Raw genomic sequence first — 14,511 nt, 5'->3', positions numbered from 1 at the left:
AAAAGGAATCAGATTCAGATGAACATGCACCCCACAACATATAAGGGGTCGCTCCAACTTTTTTTCGAATGGGAACGGAAGCCACTGGCTGCTCCTGTGGATGACATCAACCGCGTGGCGACGTGAACAAAACGGTTAAAAAAAAAAGGAACGGGCAACAGGTAGCAAACTGTTCACCCCCACAACGCATTTTTTCCTTGGAGAGAAACAAAATGTGTGTGTGTGTGTGTGTGTGTGTGTGTGTGTGTGTGTGTGTGTGTGTGTGTGTGTGTGTGTGTGTGTGAGGTATTAAAGTGATGGACTCGGGTTGAGTTGCAGGATGCGACCAGCCTCACGGACAATTCCATCGCCCCAACGGCAAGGCAAGGTACACATGCAAACACACGTGCAAAACTGCACAGACATGTGCTCCCATGCATGGGACACAAGCACCCGTGCACACACGCACCTTTCTCCACAGCTGGTTTGCGTATTCGTTTGAGATTTGCACGAGCACGCCTGGCTGGGGCACGCGCTGCTGGCACTGGTGTTGGGCAAGCGGATAATGGAAGCGCGCGCACAGCGCTAGCACTTGCTCTCTGTCGTGTTGGTGTATATGCGAATATGTGGGTGAGTGAGAGCGAGTTAAAGAGAGAGAGAGAGAGAGAGAGAGAGAGAGAGAGAGAGAGAGAGAGAGAGAGAGAGAGAGAGAGAGAGAGTGTGTGTGTGTGTGTGTGTGTGTGTGTGTGTGTGTGTGTGTGTGTGTGTGATAGACAGAGAACAACTTGAGAATCGTTGGAGGAAACCGGACAAAATGACTCGGTAGTTCCTCCTCTCAATTGACCACTCCACTCGACTCGACCGACTGCACCTCTCCTTCGCGCGACCGCTATCACCATCGCCAACAAGTAGCGACAACCAGCCTCTTCCAGCAACGACAGCACATGCCTGCACCAGAACATCTCGCTCTGCACCATACGCACGCGTGTGTTGCGACGCGAAAAACTGCGGCCGACCGTGGAAAAACAGCGAGCACGTGCGTGTTTCCAAACGCGTTGTAGCCCTCCACGTCCATGCGTTGCACAACGAAGAACGACGTCAGCGCAAGCACAGAGCCTGGACATGCGAAAATGGTGGTGGCGGTGGTGATTGAGAGCGAGCGACCCGGGGGAGGGGTTCAGAATGGGTATTTGATGGTACGATGCAAGCCAACAAAGAGTGCTAACGATATGAGCCCTCATGCAAGACGCGTTTCCAGTTGACACACACACACACACACACACACACACCGCACACATTAACACACACACCGCACCAAAGCTGCCGTGTGAGAGCGGTATTTTCTGTTGGAATTGGCCGTCGGCAGCAGTGACGATACAGCTCTGATCACCACCACCATCACCATCATCATTGTCACCACCGGCTCGCTCAACGAAGAAGAACATGTGCTGGCCTGCGGTCAGAGAGAAGGATGATGTGGAACAGATGTGTACGGGGGTCAGCAATGCGCAAACGCACAGGGTGTGAAAAATGCGCACATTACGCGCAATCACACACATGAAAATATATAACACCAACAACAATGCATCCTCCTCCTCCTCCTCCTTGCACTGCACACACACACACACACACGCACACACACACACACGCACACACGCACACACACACACACACACCTGTTGCTGCGATGTGTCGGGTGTGCGGCGGACACTGGATGATTCGCACGAGACGAAACGGAGCAGTGCGGAAATTGTTGCGCACAAATAGATACACGCGCGACGTGTAGTGCACGTACACGTGTTCCCCGGCGCACACGATGGCCTGCACAGCCTCCGTCTCCTCCACCCCGCCCGTGTTCACCAGCGTTGCGTGCGATGGTACGTGTGGCGGTGTTCGGCTCTGCTCCCTCGTCCCAGTGGCTGTTGCTGTCGTCGTCGCTGCTGCTGTGGCAGAACGGCCATGGACACCGCTCTCACAAGCATTGCTATCATTGGCGTCGTTGCCATTGTTTCCCGCATCATCGTGGTCACAACTCGCTGGCGTGTGTGCACGTGCTGCGCTTCGTTGTTCAGCCGTGCGTTGCGACTCCGGGTTGGTGCCGGTGTCGCGTGCTGTGGGTGTTGGGGTTGGTGTTGTGCGCGAGGAGGGGGTGCTGATACCCGTGTTGCTGCTGGCTGGAGATGACAGCTGCTGCCGAAACGACGAGAGAATGGTCCCCGTGCTCGGATCACAGCAGAACACCTGATGGTGCATGCTGAACAACAGCATCTCTTGTTCACAGCACAGGTTTCGCAACGAGGGGGCGGCCGTGCTAGCGTCGTGCCAGGCAACGCTCAGCACCGACGTGCGCCGTGATGATGATGACGACGATGATGAGGATGTCGACGACGATGACGACCCACCGCGCAGTGCAAGGATGGAGCTCGGCTTATGGGAGACGTAGAGCGTTCCCGTGCTCATGTCAAAGTCGGATGGCATCTGCAGCGCCACCACCTTGTCCTCACGGCTGCTCCAGCACTCGAGCGTGTCCTGTTTCCAGTTCCAGCACCACACCAGGCCCGTCCCCGTCGCAAACGCCACGCAACATGACGCGCTGCATGCGATGTGCAGAATGGATCCCACCATGGTCACATCCCTAGACACGTGTTTGCCACTGAGGGTGCGTGTGTGTGCGTGCGTGTGTGTGTGTGTGTGTGTTTCGTGTGTATTGGTGTGTAAGTGTAAATGCAACAGGTGAATGCACAGAAGCAGAGGGTTCACGGCGGCACAAAACGATCCGGAAGCGTGGTGCGATGCGGGCATGGCACACATGCGCATGATGCCACTCACACATTGAGGGAGACAAGGAAATTGCCATTGGTGCTGAACACAAAGAGGTTGCTGTGCGTCGTGCCGATGACATAGTAGGTGGCACAGGATGCAATCGCCGTAAACGTCTGTCACACACACACACACACACACACCAGCACACACACCAGCACACACACACACACACACACCAGCACACACACGCACGCACGCACCCACATCGGCAATGGGATCGAGCGATAAGATGAATGCGTGAGGTGCATGGAATCCAGCGATCTGCCATGTTCGCCACATTCCTTCAGACACTGATCTCGCCTCGCCTCGAGAGAAACCAACGCAAACAAGAAGCAACATCAATATCATACCTCCTCGCGTTGAAGGAGATCTGCATCTGGGGCCCAGATCTCCGCCATGTACACTAGCGAGTCAAAGCTCATGGCTGTTCTTTGTGTTGTGCGCTTGCGCGTGTGTGCACCTCAGCCAACCCTCTCGCACACTGGCTCTCCTGCTTGCGCACACTGGCTCGCTGGCTCAGCTCGCAAACAACAAAGCACACAACACACCAGCCAGCCACACGAAAACACAAACAGCAACCTGTCCTCTTGTTCCACCAACTTGATGAAACTTATGTAAAGATATAGCAAATCGTCACTATCCACGCCAACTCTCTCGTGTGTGCTCTTCTTCTCTCGTTGCTCTCACGTGTGTGTTCTTTTCCTCTCCTCATTTCCCTTCTTGCGTGTTGTGTAACTGCTGCAGCTTGGCTGACCTCGTTCAGAGCGCACACATACATTGCTTCCAACGCCAGCAGCCACCGACCATTTCTTCCTCACCGACGCACAAGAAACCAAAGACCATGGGTGGCCACGACGCCGAGATGGAGTTTGCAAGCGACAGCTTCAAGGCGCTTGTCAAGGAGAACGGCAAGCTCAAGTACCAGCTCGCCCACCTGCAGCAGGTGTGCATGTGTGCATGCGCGTGCGTGTGTGCGTGTGTGCGTGTACATGCGTGTGTGCGTGTGTGCATGTCTGTGTGTTCATGCATGTGTGTGCGTAGATTTCTTGTACTCGAGTTTTTTTTTTTTTTTTGGTGACCAGATTTTCGTGCGCTCACGTCCCTGTTTGTGTTGCTTGCACAGACGCTCGAGGAGCTCCGCAAGCCGGCCGAATTCAAGTTCGAGTGAGTGTTGCGCCTAAGATGAACCAATTCACGCTCGCATGTTACACTGCCGCCATCCTAGGGCGTCCTTGTCCCCTTTCATCACACACACACTCACACGCACACACACACACACTCACACGCACACGCGCACACACGCACACGCGCACACACGCACACGCACACACATACACACTCTCTTCACGCACATACCCCCCCCCCCCTCATAAGCACTCCCTCGCTCACTCACGCGCCCTTCCTCCCACCTCTCGCAGGGACAAGCCCGACCTCGCCGTTGATACGATGCGCGTGGTCGCCGACCTGATGCGGTCCACCATCGGCATTGCCTTCCCGGAGTTTGCGGACGTGGACCCGAGCATCACCATCCCCGCCGCCAAGGTGAAGAACGCCGGAAGCTACCAATGCAACGCGGCCATGAACATCAACAACAAGCTCAAGAAGCAGGGCGTCAAGAGCAACCCGCGCGAGGTGGCGCAGAAGATTGCCGACAGCCTGCCGGAGAACCCCGTCGTGGACAAGCTCGAGGTTGCCGGCCCGGGCTTCATCAACGTGCACGTTGCCAAGTCCTTTGTGCAGGCGCAGACGAACAAACTCCTGCGCAAGGGCGCACTGGCCCCGCCCATTGACCGCAAACTGAAGGTGATTGTCGACTTTTCGTCACCCAACATCGCCAAGGAGATGCACGTGGGCCACCTCCGCTCCACCATCATTGGCGAGAGCATTTCCCGCGTGCTTGAGTTTGCCGGCCACGAGACCCACCGCGTCAACCACGTTGGCGACTGGGGCACGCAGTTTGGCATGCTAATTGCGCACCTCAAGGACGAGTTCCCAGACTACAAGACCAAGGCACCGCCCATTGGCGATCTCCAGGCCTTTTACAAGGCGTCAAAGGTTTGTGTGTTGTTTGTGTGTCTGTGTGTGTGTGTGCGTGTGCGTGTGCGTGTGGGTGGGTCTCTGTGCCTTGCATGTTGTGGTGTGTTGTGTGTGTCTGTGTGTGTCTGTGTCTGTGCCTTGCATGTTGTGGTGTGTTGTGTTGTGCGTGCATGCATTGCTGCACACATGGACACTCGCGTGCTCTCCGTAGCTCGCCCCACACCCACCCACCACACACACCGCACACCAACCACACCCCACCGTGCAGGTTTTGTTTGACCAGGACGAGGAGTTCAAGAAGCGCGCGTACGGGGAGACGGTGAAGCTTCAGTCTGGCGACCCGGACGTGACGCTGGCGTGGCAGCTCATCTGCGACGTGTCCCGCCGCGAGTTTCAGGACATTTACAACCGCCTTGATGTGACGATTGAGGAGAAGGGCGAGTCGTTCTACCAGTCGCGCATGCAGGGCGTTGTTGAGGAGCTCACCAAGAAGGGCCTGGTCAGTTGAGCCGATGGTGGTTGTATGTTTGGCCGCGGGGGTGGCGGGGTGGGGGCGGGTGTTCGTAGTGGTTTGAAGCGCTGTCATGTGTCGTCTGTTTTGCCTGTGCTGTTGCGGAAGGGAATGAGTACAGTGATAGATGCACGTGCGTCTCCCTCAAATCCAACTCACCACCACGCTTCCGTGCACGCGTGCTTGTTCCTTTTCTCCCTTCGTCCCTCGCCCCCGGCCGCTGCAGGTGATTGATGACCCCGAGAACCCTGGCCGCAAGATTGCCTGGACCAGCGCTCGCGAGCAGACGAACATTCCACTCATTGTCGTCAAGTCGGATGGAGGTGCGACCAACACATGCCCATCACCTGCTGCTGGGTTGTTGGCGCTGCTGCTGACGTGTAGACAAGATACTCACACTCTCACACACACACACTCCCTCACACACACTCCCTCACTCACACACACAATCTACTTCACACGCACTCACACACACACACACACACACACACACACACACACACACCCTCACACACACACACACACACACCCTGTGTTTGTGTGCAGCGTACACGTACGACACGTCCGATCTTGCGACGCTCCGCTACCGCGTGCAGGAGGAGAAGGCCGACTGGGTCGTCTACGTCGTTGGACAGAGCCAGGTGCCAGGCAGTGGGAGGGGAGGTGGTGGCGAACTGAGCTTTTGTGGTGTGGTGCTTCCGGGATTCTGCTTGCTTGACCCTGTGTTGCAGCCACACACACACACACACACACACACACACACACACACACACACACACACACACACACACACACACACACACACACACACACACACACACACACACACACACACACACACGCACGCACACAGTGCAGCGCCAAAGCTGAGATGCAATCACGATTGCTCACCCTTGGCTCTTGTTCCATCTTGCCAAAGGTGTGGGACTTTGAATCTGGGGAGTTTGAGCGGACGCTCAAAGGTCACACCAAGGCGGTCAACAACCTTGCCTTTGACAAAGAAGGACGCATGCTTGGTACAGTTTCCCGCACGCGCATTTCGTGTGCGCACACGCACACAAGTGCACAAGACCCGAAACACCTGCACTCACAAACTCTTGCCGACTCACTCACTCACCCACCCACACACTTACATTCACACTTACATTCACATGTGTATGTTGGTTGAACAGCGTCTTGTTCTGCAGACACAACCATCAAGCTTTGGAACTTTGAAACATACACTTGCGTCAAGACCTTGCAAGGTACTGGTCGTGGCATTTTCTTTGGTTCAGCTTCCATGCAGACATGATCAATCTTGTTGCCCTACGTGCTGACGGCCACTGCCATGAGCCACACTTAAATACACACACACACACTCTCTCTCTCACTCTCACTCTCACGCACACACGCACACTCACACACAGATGTGCCATCACAAACACACGTACACACACACATACACACACACAAACACACACACTCTCTCACGCACGCTCACACACACATACACACACACGCACGCTCACACGCATGTCCTTCTCCCGACGTGTAGGGCACGAGCACAACGTGAGCGGGGTGTGCTTTGACCCGAGCGGAGACCTGCTCATATCTGCGTCGCGCGACAAGACCGTGCGTGTATTTGAGGTCGCCACGGGTCTCTGTGTTCGCATCCTCGAGGTCAGGAAGAAATTTCACTGCTGTCACACACACACACACACACACACACACACACACACACACACACACACACACACACACACACACACACACACACACACGCACACACACACACACAAACCACACTTACACGAATGTGTGTGCGTCTGTCACCACCACCACCACTGCATGGTGTAGGGCCACACGGAATGGGTTCGGCGGGTGGATGTGTCAGCAGATGGCGCCTTTTTCGTCAGCGGTTCAAACGACCATGTGAGCTGATGACGGTTGCTGTGTTGGTGCATGTTGTGATTGTCGTTGCCGTGTACATTTGTCCTCCACCACAACTTCCTTTCCTCTGTCTCACCTTTCGCACACACACACACACACACACACACACACACACACATACACACACACACACACACACACACACACACACACACACACACACACACACACACACACACACACACACAACAATCAACACCGCGTTGCCAGACGGTGCGGGTGTGGGATGCGAAGAGCGGGGAGTGCCGGCACGTGCTGACGGGTCACGATCACGTGGTGGAAGACGTCAAGATTGCGCCCCAATCGGCCACGCCAGCCATCAACACCCTCGTCCTCGGCGAAGAGGTGACTCTTGGACATTCGTGCAGTGGTGGTGGTCGTGGTGGTCGTGGTGGTCGGGGTGGTCGGGGTGGTCGTGGTGGTCGTGGTGGTCGTGGTGGTCGTGGTGGTGAATGACGGTCATGGTTCGGGGTGTTGTGTTCATGTCACAGGTACATTGGACTGCTCAGCAATGTCATGCATGCACGCACGTCAATGTCGGTTGCAAAGACTCTGATGAGAGTATGATATGGCTCACTCCCTCCCCCACCACCTCTTCCACCACATTGCCCCCGCATACATTCAACCCCCCTCCCCTCCCCCACCATCAACCGCAGACGAGCGAGCCACGCGTTGCGGGCCCGTTTGCAGCGAGCGGCGGCCGTGACCGCATCATCTGCATATGGGACGTGTCGACGGGGCAGGAGCTCGGCAGGTTGGTGGGTCACGATAACTGGGTACGCGCCCTCGCCTGGCACCCGGGCGGCAAGTACCTCCTCAGCGCTTCAGATGACAAGGTGATATGATGCAGAGGGGTGCGTGTCTTGTGCGTGTGTGTGTGTGTGTGTGTGTGTGTGTGTGTGTGTGTGTGTGTGTGTGTGTGTGTGTGTGTGTGTCGTGTGCGTGTGCGTGTGTGTGTGTGTGTGTGTGTGTGTGTGTGTGTGTGTTTGCGTGTGTATGTGTGTGTGTTTGCGTTGTTGTGAAAGGGTGATTGCTTCATGGGTGCATCTTCGCATCTTATCATATGCTTCACCCCATCAACATCATACGCTTGTCACTGCAGACCGTGCGCGTGTGGGACATTGCCACCAAGCGCTGCGTTAAGTCGTTCCCCGCCCACTCCCACTTTGTCTCCGCCATCGGTGCGCCTGTGTGTGTGTGTGTGTGTTTGTGTGTATCTGTATCTGTGTGTCTGTACCTGTACCTGTGTCTGTGTGTCCGTTGCGGTGTGTGTCTCTGCTTCTTGACCCTAACGCTCATGCAAATTTTCGTTGTGCTTTCCCACTCCTCACACACACACACACACACACACACACACACACACACACACACACACACACACACACACACACACACACACACACACACACACACACACACACACACACATACACACAGCGATGCAGCCCAAGGCCATGTCTGTTGCGACGGGAAGCGTGGACCTGAAGGTCAAGTTCTGGGACTGCTCATAACCGCATCATCACCTCACACCAAAACACACACACACACACATGCACGAGTGGAGAGGCCATGGGCGTGCGTGTCAGTGTACATGTGCTTGTTCTGGCGCTTTTGGATTGGTGGTGGATGTGCAAGTGGAAGATGGGATGCCGAGAATGCAAGTTTGTTGCTGGTTCAGTGCAAGGGGTCGTGGCGTTGTGGTTTCAGTCAGATTACACAGCTTCTTAATGGGGAAGGGGTACAACCGTCACGCACGGCACGTTACTTAGGTATGGCACACTGGAAAGGGAAGAGAACGCTCACCACACACACACACACACACACACACACACACACACACACACACACACACACACACACACACACACACACACACACACACACACACAAACACACACACCAACACACAAACACACACCAACACACAAACAAACACTACACTCCCATTACATCATGACCGCGCAGCAGCAGCAGCAGCAGCAGCAGCCTGTTCCTTCTCTGCGCGCTCCCTCTCGGCCTCCTCGATGGCCTTTCGCAACTCGTACTCGCGCGTCCACTGCCGCTTTTTTGCCTGCAGCGATCGCGCAGTCGGCGTGTCGTACAGACACTCCTCCCCGCCTGAAGCACGCATGTGTGTACATATGTGGTGGGGAAAGGGAGTGAATGTGCGGTAAGCTGCTGGGCGTGTGCTGGATGCTTGCAGCACACAAACGTGACGCCAGACGGCACATCACCGCCCACCACCACCACCACCACCGCCGCCACCACCACCACCACCACCACCACCACCACCACCGCCGCCACCACCACCACCACCACCACCACCAACAACAACAACAACAACAACAACGACCACCACCACCGCCACCACCCTCCTCACGCTTCTCCTCCGGCCATTGCTCAGTGCACCAGCGCTCCTCCCCGCACCGTCGCGAGCGGCGCGGCCCTTGCGAATGGCGAGCTCCATCAGGTACAGCATCAGGAACACCGTCAGCGATGCCGTCGCAATGCGCAGCCGCCCAAACGCAGAGTTCATGGTTGCAAGGCTGTTAAGTGGTGGGAGAATGAAGGGAGGAGGAGGGTGAGGCGAAGGAGAGCAGATGAGCTTCAGCAACCACGAGTAGCAACGCAGTAGTGGAAGCAGGGCTGAAGCGAGCATGGCAAACACGGACACACACATTGTCACCACGCTTGTTGTCAGAGAGAGAGAGAGAGAGAGAGAGAGAGAGAGAGAGAGAGAGAGAGAGAGAGAGAGAGAGAGAGAGAGAGAGAGAGAGAGAGAGAGAGAGAGAGAGAGATCCACACACACACACACACACACACACACACACACACACACACACACACACACACACATACACACACACACACACACACACACACACACCATGTATCCGCATGTGCGCACGCCTTTGCTGTTCCTCTCATCTGCCTCCCAAACACACACGTGCGCCCATGTCCAGATCTGCCCAAGCCAACTACGATCAAGCAAGCCCTGCGCAACGGGCTTGGCTTCTTCAGCAAGCTGCAAACCGCAGATGGTGTGTGTGTCTGTGTGTGTGTCTGTGTGTCTGTGTCTGTGTGTCTGTGTATGTGTGTGTCTGTGTTCCCCTGCCTGCTTGCTTGCATGCTTGCCTGTTCTATCCTTCCCTGTTTGTCTGCCCTCCGTCCGCCTGTCTGCCTTTAGTGTCTACTCGATCCTTGTGGGTTGCTTTCCTTGTCCATGGCCATGTACTATGCCCCTCTCACACACACCCTGCTCTCCCCACACACCACTGCTCGCGTTCTTTCTCCCCCGGCCCACCCCTGGGTTACTTCAACATGAAGGCCACTGGGCGGGCGATTATGGCGGCCCAATGTTCCTGCTGCCTGGCTACGCCATTGTCATGTACATCACCAAGCAGCCCATCGAGGACGAGGCACGCGCAGAGATCATCCGCTACCTCTCCAACCTGCAGAACCCGGACGGCGGCTGGGGCATCCACATCGAGTCCGAGTCAACTGTCTTCGGCACCAGCCTCAACTACTGCGCCATGCGCATATTGGGTGTTGACCGCGCAGATGACCGCCTGTGCCGCGCGCGTGTGTGGCTGGCCGAGCGCGAGGGGTGCCTTCGTGTGCCGTCGTGGGGCAAGTTCTGGCTCGCGGTGCTCAACGTGTACTCGTGGGAGGGCGTCAACTCGCTCTTCCCCGAGATGGTGCTGCTGCCGCAGTGGTTCCCCTTGCACACGCAGCGCATGTGGTGCTACGCGCGCACGGTGTACATGCCCATGTCGTGGCTGTACGGCAAGAAGTACCAGTGCCCCGTCGACTCGCTCATCCACGAACTCCGCAGCGAGCTCCTTCCAAAGCCCTTTGACGAGGTGTGTGTGTGTGTGTGTGTGTGTGTGTGTGTGTGTGTGTGTGTGTGTGTGTGTGTGTGTGTGTGTGTGTGTGTGTGTGTGTGTGTGTGTGTGTGTGTGTGTGTGTGTGTGTGCGTGTGCGTTTGTGTGTGTGTGTGTGTTTGTGCGTTTGTGTGTGTGTGTGTGTGCGTGTGCACGTGTGCCTGTCATTGCCTGCTTTTGCCACCTGTCTGCACCACGCAGCTTACAAACGCCTACATGCACACCCATGTGCACACTGCTGCTACTGCTGCTGCTACAGATCAACTGGGCGTCCTACCGTAACGAGGTGGCGTCCGAGGATTTGTACACGCCGCACACGCGCGTGCTGGACGCGTTTTATGCTGCCGTGAACGTGTACGAGAAGTTTGCGCCGGCGTTCCTGCGCCGCTGGGCACTCGACTGGATCTACGAGGTGCAGGGCCTGGTGGTGATCTGTTTGTGTGTCTGTGGGCCTCTGTGTGTCTGTGTGTGTCTGCGTATTTTCTCTGTGTGTCTGTGTGTGTCTGTGTGAGTTGCATATGTGTGCGTGTCTGCAAGTTTCATCTCCTGGCAACTGCGAATGCACTTTCACCTCATTCGCACTCCCCCCCCCCCTTCCCTTCCCTGTCCCTTCCCTCGAAACAACTGCTGTCTCTGCTGCTGTAGGTGCTGGAGAAGGAGAACGAGTTTACGAACAACATCTGCATCGGCCCCATCAACAAGATGACAAACATGCTCATCGTCTGGTGAGGGACTTGCGTACGAGAGAGAGAAAGAGAGAGAGAGAGAGAGTGTGTGTGTGTGTGTGTGTGTGTGTGTGTGTGTGTGTGTGTACGCGTTGTGTGTCTGTCCGTTCGTGTACAAGTGCGTCGTTTCAGGAATAGAAGCAAGCGCATGTACAATTGTTTACTTACGCTCCACCTCTCAACACTTACACCACCCCTCCCCCAAACACACATACACTCTCGCACGCCTACATGTTGTTGCTTGACACCTGCCTTGGCTCATCAGGATCCAGGAAGGTCCCGAGAGCACTGCGTTCCGAAAACATGCCGAGCGTGTTAAGGACTACATGTGGCTCGGGCGTGATGGGATGAAGATGAACGGCACAAACGGCTCGCAGCTGTGGGACACCGCCTTTATGGTGCAGGGCATGATTGAGACCGACCTCAGGGACGAGTTCAAGGTGCATTTGTATATGTGTATGTGTGTGTGTGTGTGTTGCATGCGTGTGTTACATGCGTGTGTTGCATGCGTGTGTGTGTGTTGCATGCGTGTGTGTGTGTGCGTGTGTGTGTGTGTGTGTGTGTGTGTGTGTGTGTGTGTGTGTGTGTGTGTTGCATGTGTGTGTGTTGCATGTGTGTGTGTGTCTTCGCTTGCAATCACGGTGCATTCGCTATTGATGCGTTGACACCTGCAACTGAGTTGCTGGTCACCATATGGGCACATGGCCTCACCCCCATACCACCGCACTGCGTCCTTTCTGATCGTTTCTGACCACTGAACGGGTCTCCGTGACCAGGATGTGTTCCGCAAAGCACACGACTACATCGATGTCGCCCAGGTGCAGCGCAACACATGCGCACACAGCACAACCACACGCAAACGCATATGCACTCTATCATTAGCTGTCCTGTGTCACCAGCTCCCCAATTGCCATCTCTCCTCCCCCCAACACTCCTCCACCTGCAATCGTCACCCCTGACCATCCCTCCCCCCCCCGCCAACACAACCAATCAACACCACGCAACAGATCCAGCACAACCACCCGGAGCACCGCCGCTACTACCGTGACGAGACCAAGGGCGGCTGGCCCTTCAGCACCCGCGCAATGGGCTGGATCGTCGCAGACTGCACAGGCGAAGGTTGGTTGGTTGTGCTTGTGTGGTTGTGGTTGTGGTTGTGTGTTTGTGTTTGTGCTTGTGTTTGTGGTTGTGGTTCTCATACGTGCTTTGCGTTTGTTTGCTCCTCGCCACTTCCAACCACCCACCACCACCAACCACCACCGTCAGGGCTGAAGGGTGCGCTGATCTGCAAGCGCAACAACTACACGCCGACGCCGCTGTCTGATTCGCGTCTGTTTGACGCCGTCGAAATTCTGCTCAAGATGCAGAACAGCACGGGCGGTTATGCCACGTGCGAGAAGACGCGCGGCTCGCACCTCTTTGAGTGGTTCAACGCATCGGAGGTGTTTGGCGAGATTATGATCGACTACGACTACGTAGAGTGTACAAGCTCCGCCCTGCAGGGGCTGTGCCAGTTCCGCGACATGTACCCGGACCACCGCCGGAAGGAGGTCGACGCAGCTATCACCCGCGCCATCAAGTCAGTCTTTGCGGATGTGTCTGTGCTGTTGGCTTTGGCGTTTTGGAGTCTCGTTTGCATCGCATGGCGTTTGCGTGCGATGAACCCCCGCCCGCCCGCGTGCTCGTTGTTGCACACATGTCTTGCACCTTTCACACCCTCGCCCCTAGCTCATCCCCCACCACTCCGCACACACCACCACCACCACCACCACCACCACCACCCTCTCCCCTCCGTCCGACCTCGCCAGCTACCTGTTCCGGATGCAGCGTGCGGACGGGTCGTTTGAGGGCATGTGGGGCATCTGCTTCACGTACGGCACGTGGTTTGCCCTTGACGGTCTCGGCGCGGCCGGATACGATTGCACAGACCCGCGCATCATGAAGGCATGCGACTTTCTCGCTTCCAAGCAGAAGCCAGACGGAGGGTGCGTTCGGTGTGTGTACTTTGTGTGTGTGTATGTATGCATTGTGTGTGTCTGTGTGTGTGTATGTGTATGTATGCATTGTGTGTGTCTGTGTGTGTGTGTCTGCATTTGTGTCTGTGTGTCTGTCTGTGTCTGTCTGTGCGTGCATTGTGTGTCTGTGTCTGTCTGTGTCTGTGTGTCTGTACCTGTACATGTACCTGATTCCGTTCACCTGTCCGCTCGTAACTATAGCCAGACCTCACATTCGTCTCACACCACCACCACCCCTTGCCAGGTGGGGCGAGACGTTCCTGTCGTGCGTGCACCGCGAATACTCGCAGCATCCAAAGTCGCAGGTGGTCAACACCGCGTGGGCCGTTCTCGGCCTCCTCAAGGTTTGGAATGGTGGTGGTTGTGATGATGGTGTTGGTCGTGATGCTGGTGGTGGTGATCTTTGTGGCCTTGGTGCTGTAGCCGTTTTGTTGATGTCCTTTTTTTTGTGGCCATTTCTTCGTGTTTTCTTCTGGCTGCAGCGTCGCCGAGACACACACACACACACACACACACACACGCGCGCGCGCGCGTGCGCACACACACACACACACACACACACACACACACACACACACACACACACACACACACACACACACTAGTAG

The 14,511-nt window shown here is 56.0% G+C and overlaps 4 protein-coding genes across 4 annotated transcripts in view; 2 read left to right on the top strand and 2 right to left on the bottom strand.

The window, feature by feature from the left end:
- The window catches only part of PTSG_11177 (uncharacterized protein), a 5,589-nt gene extending 2,173 nt beyond the window's left edge, over positions 1 to 3,416 (bottom strand). The window contains exons 1-6 of the mRNA XM_004987768.1: positions 3,153 to 3,416; positions 2,809 to 2,915; positions 1,656 to 2,632; positions 1,295 to 1,432; positions 963 to 1,095; positions 449 to 578 (exon numbers count right to left, since the gene is read on the bottom strand). Of these exons, the coding sequence (XP_004987825.1) occupies positions 449 to 578; positions 963 to 1,095; positions 1,295 to 1,432; positions 1,656 to 2,632; positions 2,809 to 2,915; positions 3,153 to 3,224 (1,557 nt within the window). The 5' untranslated portion in view covers positions 3,225 to 3,416. The remainder of the gene's footprint in view (positions 1 to 448; positions 579 to 962; positions 1,096 to 1,294; positions 1,433 to 1,655; positions 2,633 to 2,808; positions 2,916 to 3,152) is intronic.
- Positions 3,417 to 3,643: 227 nt separating this feature from the next.
- Positions 3,644 to 9,014, top strand: PTSG_11176 (arginyl-tRNA synthetase; the record flags this gene model as incomplete). The annotated part of the gene is made up of 14 exons (XM_004987767.1): positions 3,644 to 3,745; positions 3,926 to 3,966; positions 4,221 to 4,857; positions 5,108 to 5,338; positions 5,577 to 5,673; positions 5,897 to 5,991; positions 6,204 to 6,366; positions 6,523 to 6,594; positions 6,885 to 7,009; positions 7,187 to 7,261; positions 7,490 to 7,624; positions 7,936 to 8,115; positions 8,382 to 8,460; positions 8,717 to 9,014. 14 exons carry the CDS (start codon positions 3,644 to 3,646, stop codon positions 8,788 to 8,790), a joined length of 2,106 nt encoding a protein of 701 aa, XP_004987824.1. The 3' UTR covers positions 8,791 to 9,014.
- A 216-nt stretch (positions 9,015 to 9,230) lies between these two features.
- Positions 9,231 to 9,758, bottom strand: PTSG_13148 (uncharacterized protein; the record flags this gene model as incomplete). Its single annotated transcript, XM_004987766.1, has 2 exons — positions 9,231 to 9,397; positions 9,707 to 9,758. The coding sequence occupies 2 exons, from the start codon at positions 9,756 to 9,758 to the stop codon at positions 9,231 to 9,233; spliced, it is 219 nt and encodes a 72-aa protein (XP_004987823.1).
- A 55-nt stretch (positions 9,759 to 9,813) lies between these two features.
- On the top strand, positions 9,814 to 14,338 carry PTSG_11175 (cycloartenol synthase; the record flags this gene model as incomplete). The annotated part of the gene is made up of 12 exons (XM_004987765.1): positions 9,814 to 9,835; positions 10,243 to 10,320; positions 10,607 to 11,142; positions 11,423 to 11,575; positions 11,809 to 11,888; positions 12,154 to 12,328; positions 12,665 to 12,706; positions 12,896 to 13,007; positions 13,155 to 13,467; positions 13,697 to 13,873; positions 14,148 to 14,247; positions 14,327 to 14,338. The coding sequence occupies 12 exons, from the start codon at positions 9,814 to 9,816 to the stop codon at positions 14,336 to 14,338; spliced, it is 1,800 nt and encodes a 599-aa protein (XP_004987822.1).
- Positions 14,339 to 14,511: the final 173 nt, after the last annotated feature.

The sequence above is a fragment of the Salpingoeca rosetta genome (genome assembly GCF_000188695.1).
Source record: "Salpingoeca rosetta unplaced genomic scaffold supercont1.41, whole genome shotgun sequence".
Classification (NCBI taxonomy): domain Eukaryota; class Choanoflagellata; order Craspedida; family Salpingoecidae; genus Salpingoeca; species Salpingoeca rosetta.
Note: the sequence above shows the minus strand (reverse complement) of the source record. Positions and strands in the feature narration are given on the sequence as shown.